Source organism: Tupaia chinensis, unplaced genomic scaffold (genome assembly GCF_000334495.1).
Source record: "Tupaia chinensis unplaced genomic scaffold, TupChi_1.0 Scaffold000231_1, whole genome shotgun sequence".
Lineage (NCBI taxonomy): Eukaryota > Metazoa > Chordata > Mammalia > Scandentia > Tupaiidae > Tupaia > Tupaia belangeri.
The window spans coordinates 310,273-318,970 of record NW_006159706.1 but is presented as its reverse complement, the minus strand read 5'-3'; the positions used below and the strand labels follow the sequence as shown (position 1 = coordinate 318,970).

At 53.2% G+C, this 8,698-nt stretch overlaps 2 protein-coding genes across 4 annotated transcripts in view; one reads left to right on the top strand and one right to left on the bottom strand.

Annotated features, from left to right (window-relative positions):
- Positions 1-1,402, top strand: part of SUMF2 (sulfatase modifying factor 2) — an 18,322-nt gene extending 16,920 nt beyond the window's left edge. For both annotated transcript variants that reach the window (XM_006148093.3, XM_006148094.3), the window contains one exon: positions 856-1,402. In XM_006148093.3, coding sequence (XP_006148155.1) covers positions 856-940 — 85 coding nt within the window. In that variant the 3' untranslated portion in view covers positions 941-1,402. The remainder of the gene's footprint in view (positions 1-855) is intronic.
- Positions 1,403-3,582: 2,180 nt separating this feature from the next.
- Positions 3,583-8,698, bottom strand: part of PHKG1 (phosphorylase kinase catalytic subunit gamma 1) — a 12,014-nt gene continuing 6,898 nt past the window's right edge. The window contains exons 5-10 of one of the 2 annotated variants that reach the window (XM_006148092.3): positions 6,363-6,428; positions 5,929-6,092; positions 5,445-5,535; positions 5,156-5,309; positions 4,911-5,036; positions 3,583-4,589 (exon numbers count right to left, since the gene is read on the bottom strand). In XM_006148092.3, the coding sequence (XP_006148154.1) occupies positions 4,344-4,589; positions 4,911-5,036; positions 5,156-5,309; positions 5,445-5,535; positions 5,929-6,092; positions 6,363-6,428 (847 nt within the window). In that variant the 3' untranslated portion in view covers positions 3,583-4,343. The remainder of the gene's footprint in view (positions 4,590-4,910; positions 5,037-5,155; positions 5,310-5,444; positions 5,536-5,928; positions 6,093-6,362; positions 6,429-8,698) is intronic. The other variant, XM_006148091.3, reaches the window with a different exon arrangement.

Below are 8,698 nucleotides of genomic sequence, written 5' to 3'. Positions count from 1 at the left end.
GGAGACTGTCTGGCATCTTAACTATGTGGGTCTCTCCTCTTGTCCTCACAGTAGGTCGGCTGAGGGAGGGAAGTGGGATGGCTGCATCAGCGGGTCATTGCCCGGGGCTGTGGAATTGTGGGCTCGAAACACTGGTCAGCACACAAAACCCACTTTTTCTACAATCCAAGAGAAAGAGGCTCATGAGGTCCCGAGGCCTGCTCGTTTCACACAGGTGGTTAGTGGCGGCACCTGATGGGAGAGCCCTGTAGACTCCCCATAGGGAGACCACTGTCTCAGTGGCCTCAGGTGTTTCTCTGACACATTGAACCTTGTGGATCTCCCTCATCTCCCTTTCCAGGACAAAATAGTGGGGAAAGTACTGGCCTGGGCACCAGGAAACGGCTTGCCACTGTTCTGCCCTGTCACTGAAGCAGTGCTTGGCCTGGGCAACACACGCCTGTCTTTCAAGTGCCTGATTCAGAGTCCCTACATGGTCAGCAGATCCTGCCTGCCAGGATCCAGAGCAGCTGGGAGCGTCCTTTGCAGAGTGTGCGGTTCTCACTAGCGCGGTGGTGGCCTCATTTCTTTCTGACAGACTCCTTTCACTAATTTATGCTCATGGTAGTAGAAGGCACTCATCCCCGTCTTTCCTGCCCTCCACTGCAGTTTCTCAGGGCCACTCTCACTTCTGCTCTGTCCCAGGTTCCTCTTGTCCCTTTGCTCAGGATCTGCCCTCACACCAGGCTTTTTCCCAGACCACCCTCCCCAATCCTCAGCCGCACCAGACCATGGCAGGCCCCGGGGGGTCGGGCAAAGCCTAAAAGGCCCCTTTCTCAACAAATGTCCATTCTCTCTCCCCTTTTCTGCTGGCAGGATGGGCAACACTCCAGATTCAGCCTCAGACAACCTAGGCTTCCGCTGTGCTTCCAGCGCAGGCCGACCGCCTGAGGAGCTGTGAGCGGCCACTAGAGACACGAGACAAGTACCTAGGCCACAACTTGGCCATATTCCAAACACAGCTGAACTCGTGCCACGCTCCTCGACTTCAGCCTCAGCAACGACCTCCTTTCCCCGCACCCTCCCTCTGTGGCTGGCACCTCTCATCAGGGCAGAGGACCCTAATCTCAGAGGAGGGTGCCACTGCCTCTTGCAGAGTCCCCCACCCTCAGCACAGCTGAGAACTGGCTATATATTTGGAGGTCAGGAATTAACAACATAGGGGCCAAACACCCAAATAGTTAGAACAGAGTGCTCTGAAAGGTAGTTTGCTAACAATTTCTAAATCTGCTTCCTTCCCCTCTCTCATGCCTGATTCAGTGTTGCCTCAAGGCAGAATTCCCCTGTTCTTGGGACCAGCAGTTAGCATAATGGCTACATCGCTAGATTCCCATATAGTTGACCACGGTTCGAGTCCCGGACCCAGTGGCTTAAACTCAAGCCAGGCGCGTGTATATGCGTGCTCAAGATCCTGAGAGTAGAATGGAGGAGAAGGGATTACAGTGTGGCCATCCCCCCGGGGGGTGATTTCTTGCTTTCTGTCTCTGTCTCTCTCTGTCTTTCTGGCAAGTGCATGCACCTTATAGCAAAAACCTCCCCAAAAAAGAAAAAAAGGAAGGAAGGAAGAAAGAACCCCCCTGTTCTTTCTGTATTCCCAGCAAATTACTATAGAAGGGACATGTTCTCTTCTTGCCTCATCAGCAGTGTTTTCTCTCCTCCTAAGGGACCCGATCTCCACCCCTGTAAAATACAGACAGGTGGGCTCTTTAAAGCAGTGTCAGGGCTAGCTCCAGGGCAAGTGATAATGTGTTGCTCAGGAGAAGCCAAATCCCAGATGGCAACTCTGGTTTAAATCCTCCATTTGGGCAGCCTGAAACACGCTGCACACATGTGCAAGTGCCACATCCAGTGGGCTGGAGGGCTGGAGGAGGATCATGGCATGACCAGACTCTGCAGAGGTGCTCATCTCTCTCTTTTCCTCTCCCGTGTACTCACACATGCTCTATCATAAATAAATTTTTTTTAAAAAATCAAGACCAGCAAGTAGCAGAGTGATTAAAGTGCTGGACTCCCACGTGGCTGACCACGGTTCAAGTTCCAGACCCAGCGGCTTGAAACTCATGCCAGGTACATGTGCTCGTGTGCCCAAAATCCCAAGAAGAAAATGGAGGAGAAGGGATTGCGTCAGGGCCATCCCCACTAAGGGGTGATTTCTCAACTTTTGTCTCTCCAGTGAGCCTTATAGCAAAAATCTCTCAAAAAAATTTTTAAAAAAGAATAATGTCAGACTTAAAGGGGTCTGGGAGAACCAGATGATTTACCAGGTGGGCCATGGACTAATGGTTAAGGGAGCTGGATCCCACATGACCCACTCTGGTTTGAATCCTGATCGCCATGGTTTGAAAAACATTGTTGCATGTGTGTGCCCCAAATCCCTGTGGGACCAAGAAGTGGAGGAGATGTGATCACAGCATGACCACACCCCATGGCCGGCGGCAGGGCGTAGTGCTTCTGCTTCCTTCCCCTCTCTCATGCCTGATTCAGTGTTGCCTCAAGGCAGAATTCCCCTGTTCTTGGGACCAGCAGTTAGCATAATGGCTACATCGCTAGATTCCCATATAGTTGACCACGGTTCGAGTCCCGGACCCAGTGGCTTAAACTCAAGCCAGGCGCGTGTATATGCGTGCTCAAGATCCTGAGAGTAGAATGGAGGAGAAGGGATTACAGTGTGGCCATCCCCCCGGGGGGTGATTTCTTGCTTTCTGTCTCTGTCTCTCTCTGTCTTTCTGGCAAGTGCATGCACCTTATAGCAAAAACCTCCCCAAAAAAGAAAAAAAGGAAGGAAGGAAGAAAGAACCCCCCTGTTCTTTCTGTATTCCCAGCAAATTACTATAGAAGGGACATGTTCTCTTCTTGCCTCATCAGCAGTGTTTTCTCTCCTCCTAAGGGACCCGATCTCCACCCCTGTAAAATACAGACAGGTGGGCTCTTTAAAGCAGTGTCAGGGCTAGCTCCAGGGCAAGTGATAATGTGTTGCTCAGGAGAAGCCAAATCCCAGATGGCAACTCTGGTTTAAATCCTCCATTTGGGCAGCCTGAAACACGCTGCACACATGTGCAAGTGCCACATCCAGTGGGCTGGAGGGCTGGAGGAGGATCATGGCATGACCAGACTCTGCAGAGGTGCTCATCTCTCTCTTTTCCTCTCCCGTGTACTCACACATGCTCTATCATAAATAAATTTTTTTTAAAAAATCAAGACCAGCAAGTAGCAGAGTGATTAAAGTGCTGGACTCCCACGTGGCTGACCACGGTTCAAGTTCCAGACCCAGCGGCTTGAAACTCATGCCAGGTACATGTGCTCGTGTGCCCAAAATCCCAAGAAGAAAATGGAGGAGAAGGGATTGCGTCAGGGCCATCCCCACTAAGGGGTGATTTCTCAACTTTTGTCTCTCCAGTGAGCCTTATAGCAAAAATCTCTCAAAAAAATTTTTAAAAAAGAATAATGTCAGACTTAAAGGGGTCTGGGAGAACCAGATGATTTACCAGGTGGGCCATGGACTAATGGTTAAGGGAGCTGGATCCCACATGACCCACTCTGGTTTGAATCCTGATCGCCATGGTTTGAAAAACATTGTTGCATGTGTGTGCCCCAAATCCCTGTGGGACCAAGAAGTGGAGGAGATGTGATCACAGCATGACCACACCCCATGGCCGGCGGCAGGGCGTAGTGCTTCTCTCTCTCTCTCGCAAGTGCATGCACCCTCTGGTAATTAAGAAAGAAGACAAGATTTACCAGGTGGACCTATGCATTGTAGGAGTCACAAAGTAAATAATACTCCAGAAAGACAAATATCAGAAGCTTCTTCTCTATTAAGAATGTCAGGGCTTCTGTGTGCTTCTGAAAACATGTCCCTGGAGAGTAACCGCCCATGGTGTCACTGAGTGTCATCAGTGAGGTGAGTGAAAGTCCCGTGCTTGTATACCCCAGGCATTTCGCTGTCTTATCCTCATGGTGGGCCTCTAACTCCATCGTTAACTCTGGGCCTTCTGAGAACAGTAACTGAGATGGCAGCACATCGGGTAGTGGAGGAGCAGGAGGGCTGCCAGTTCTCGAACCAAGCATGGTCTCCCTCCTCACTGCCAGGACCTGGCCCAGACTGCATTTGTCACTGTGTGATGGGACACCCAGTCCTGGTGCAAGGCCTTTGAGAGGGGACAGTAGCTTCGATTCCAGGGACAGAAATTCTTGGCCAGGGCCAAGTGCTGCACCTGCACAGAGGCCCACCCTTGGCTTGCTGCCCTGCCTGGCATTTGTGGTTCCCCTCCCCGCCAGTCCCCCGCCCTCCCCCGCCTGCCAGCTCCTCAGTAGTCCTCCTCAACCAGGGACAGCAGCACGGCCTTGGGTGTGTTCTCGAAGAGGGCAGCCCGGTTCTGCTGCTGCCCCTTCTTCACCCAGTGCCCGTAGATGCGGAAAGCATAGGCGTCGATGAGCCGGCGCAGAGGCTTCAGGGCGTAGGGGTCCCGGATGACTATCTCCCTTGTCACTGGCTTCACCCGGCGGTACTGGTAGTAGATCCGCACTGACGCCAGCACCGTTAGAGCGATCACCTGCAGAAGGCCAGGACCCGGAACCCCTGAGCTGGCAGCCCTGCTCCCCTGCAGCCCTTGCCCCTCCAGCACTGGGAGGCCCTGAGCTTGTCTACCACGAAACCTTAGGTACCTTCTGGGCCCTTCCTAGCGTGTCTCCTTTCCTGCCCCACCTGCATCATCTGCCTTCCCTGAAGCCGGAAGTTGATCCTGTCGTGGGTGTGTGGGAGGTGAGGGGCAAGTGCTCTGGAAGCCCTAGAGGGCGTGAGGGCCCCTAGCCAGGGGCTGGAGGCCTGGGCCAGCAGCACCCACCCAGGGCCTGGGTTAGGGACCCTCCAGTACCTTGAACTTGCCCCGCGGGCTGAAGTGTCGCACCTCCTCCACCACGTACTGCTGGAAGAAGGGGTGTGCTAAGGCCTCCTCAGCCGTGCAGCGGCCCTCAGGGCGCACCACCAGGAAGCGAGAAACCTGAGAGGACACGGAAAGACGGGGTGTCCCCTGCAGGCTCCTCCATCCAGTGGCACAGTGTGCTTCCCTCCTGTTGCCCTCTCCTCCCCACCTGAACCAGGAGCAGTAGATAACCTCACCAGGTCTTTCACGGTGTCCGAGTAGTCATCCCATTCAGGCGAGCCGAACTGGTAGTTGCCACTCATGATCATCCTCAGCATCAGCATCTGCTTCCGGTGCCAGAAGGGCGGGGAGCCAGCCAGCAGGGTGTACATGATGACCCCTGTGCTCCACCTGGGGCACCCAGCCGGTGGGCAGGGGAGGGACATGCGAGGGCCCGGCTAGAGCTCCTATTCTTTTCTCCCCTTCCCAGCCTAGTCGGGGCCCCTTCCTCCTTCTTCCACCCCCCACCCTCCACCATCCACTCACATGTCCACCTCCTTCCCGTAGCCCGGATGGTCATCATTCATGGAGCACTCAATGATCTCAGGGGCCAGGTAGCTGGGGGTCCCACAGACCTCTGCAGGAATAGTTACCAGGACAGGTCAGTAGGTGGCACTCAACAGGAAGTCCAAAGAAGCGGTGAACATGGAACGGAATCACAGCTTGGGCTGGACTCCCAGCACTGGCCAACCTCAAGGCCCAGGGCAGGGCAGGGTACTGGCTCCTAGTGTAGGGAGCCAGCCTGGGACCCAGTGGTGTCCTGTCACTCGTAGTCATTCTGGCCTGGAACCAGGGCAATGGGAACCTGGCTTAGTTTAGTTCTGGGAAGAGGACTCTCCTGAAGAGGCACCTAGACCCTGAAATGGTAGGGTTTTCATTCTGAGGCAGGGGGGAGGGGAAAAACCCCATTCCTGGGGAACTGACGAGAGAGCCTGAACCCCTGCCACGGGCTGCGGCCCTGTTACCAGACCTCGCAGCTTCTTCCCAGGCTCCAGCTGGCAGGAGAAGCCAAAGTCTGTGAGCTTGATGTTCATGTCATCATCCAAAAGGATGTTCTCGGGCTTCAGATCCCGATGCACGATGTTGAGCTTGTGCAAGGTGCAGATCACCTCCAGCAGGGCTCTCATGATCTTCCTAGGGTGGAGTAGACACGGTCTCTTCTACTCTGCCAGGGCAGGTGCCAGGTGGGACGCCAAAGCCCAGGTCTTAGCCACACTGCAGGTGAGGGAGGACTCGGGACAGGCTGGGGCCGTCTGGACTGAGCCAAGTAGGAGCAAGGTCTCTAGAGTCAGTTGCACACACGCCTAGCCCGGACAAGAGCACCCTGCGTCTCCTCTGAGACCTTGGTGCCCATGGCACTAGGAGTTGGGGAAGGGAGGGAAGAGAGGACACACGGACCCTCACCTCGTTTCTTTCTCACTCAAGGTGACCTTCTCAGTGAGGTAGTCAAAGAGCTCCCCTCTCTTCATCCTTTGGAAACAGAGGGTTTGTAGCTGGGTTGGCCCCAAGACCACCCCCTTTCCACCCTGCTCTGAGAGAGCCACCTCCACCCTATTACTTCTAATAGAGGCAAAATGGGCCACTCCCCCTGAGGGACCCAGGTCTGGGGAGAGGAGCTGGAGATTGAGTGGAAAAGTTATCCGGAAAGAAGTAGAGAAAGAGCCAAGGAGAAGTAGGATATGTACCAGGGTGAGGGGCCTCATATGTGGAAGTGACAGTGGACTGGGAGCTTTAGGGCCCCAGACCCAGGTCACAAGGACATGAGTATCCTGATTTTTTTCCCCAGGGAACAAATAGAATCGACAGGTCCAATGTTGGAGGAGCAGTTTGTTACAGGATTAAGAATTGCAGTTGTGGGACCAGCAGATGGTGTAATGGTTATGTTGCTGGACTCCCACATGGCTGACTGTGGTTTGAGTCCCAAACCTGGCAGCTTGAAACTCACACTGGGCATGTATGTGTGCGTGCCCAAAATCCCAAGAAGAGAATCCCAAGGAGGAGAAGGGGTTGTAGCATGGCTATCCTCCCTGGGGGTTGATTTCTCTCTTTCTGTCTCTCTGGGGAGGGCATGGCTCTATAGCAAAAATCTCTCTTAAAAGAAAGTAAGTAAGAAAGAAAGAAAGAAAGAAAGAAAGAAAGAAAGAAAGGAAGGAAGGAAGGAAGGAAGGAAGGAAGGAAGGAAGAAAGAAAAGAAAGAAAGGAAAGAATTGCAGCTGTGGACCAGCCAGTGGTGTGATGTTTAAGGCAACTGGATCCTATATGGCTGGCTATGCAGTTTGAGCCCCTGACCCAGCAGCTTGAAGAGCACTCTGGGGGCATGTGCATGTGTGCCCCAAATCCCTAGAGAATGGAGATGAGACTGTGATATGACTATCCTGCTGGGGCTGATTTCTCACTTACCCTCTCTTCCTCTCCCTCCCAACCCCCGCAAACACATGTCCCCTATGGCAAACTAAACAAACAAAAACAAACAAAAAAACCCAGTTTCATCTTCTTACCTCTTGGGATGGTCTAGGAAAAGGTCCCTGCTAGAACAATCTAGATGTACCCCAGAGGGCTCCTCAGGCCAGCATTAAAAATAACTTTCCCAAGCAAACTCTTCAAAGGTTACAGACATTTGAGATGCCCAAGGGCTGCACAGGACGGTGCCACTGAACAGAGCTGGGACAGCTGCAGCTGGGCTAGTCCAGAGGGTCCTAGGGAAGTCTCCCTTGGTTAGGGAGGAAGGCACATCCTGCCCCTTGCCTGCCCCTCCAGGGAAAGCGGTAGGATTCCTCGGGCACAAGGAGAGGGGAATGAACGGAGGAACAAGGTGTCTGGCCGGCATTGGAGGGAGGGCTGAGAACCCTCGGGCGTGGCTGGTGGGGTGGGAGGGAGTTCTGAGGAGACAAGCTAGGATTCACAGGGGCAGCCTTTTATGCACTACCGGTGCTATATTCCCAATAGGCACTGTGTGTATTTAGTTTTTATCATTTTAGTTTATTTGAAAGGTGCTAGGAGAACCCACTGTTAGCAGTGGTCACCAACATTTACCAGCAAACCCTGGGGACCACACAGGGCACCTCAGTGGGCCCCGCCTTCCTGCAGCTGCCCATACACACGTGCCCAGTTCAGTTGTGTCTCAGAGCCCAGTAATACTGCACGTACACAGCGTGGCTACAGTACGAAATGTTCCAACAATACAAGGTCTATTTGAATAATTTTCTTAATTCAGTCCCTAAATTAGCTGTTACTTGTGGAGCAATCGAGACACCCGATTCACGTCGCAGCACAGTTCTCTAGTGAGGACTCAGTGGAGTGGGGGAAGCAAGTGGTTGGAGAATTCCTTTCCTTAGGATTTTTTTTTTTTTAATTTGCCAGCGGGTGTGTGCACTCACCAGAGAGAGAGAGAGAGAGGGAGAGGGAGAGGAAAAGGGAGAGGGAGAGGGAGAAAGCACTCTCGATGGGGTATGGCCATACCACAATCCCTTGTCTATCATCTCTTCCCTTGGGGATCTTGGGCACACATACATGCCTGGTGTTTCTCAAGCCACTGATCCAGGACTGGGATTTCATGGTTGGCCATGTGGGATCCAGCTCCTGTAACCACCAGGCCATAGGCTGGTCCTGGGAACCTTTTCTACTAAAAATAATGATACAGGGGCCGACAGGTGACATAGTGGTTAAAGGTGCTGGACTCTCACATGACCGACCATGGTTTGAGTCCCAGACCTGGCGGCTTGCTTTCTCACTTTCCCTCT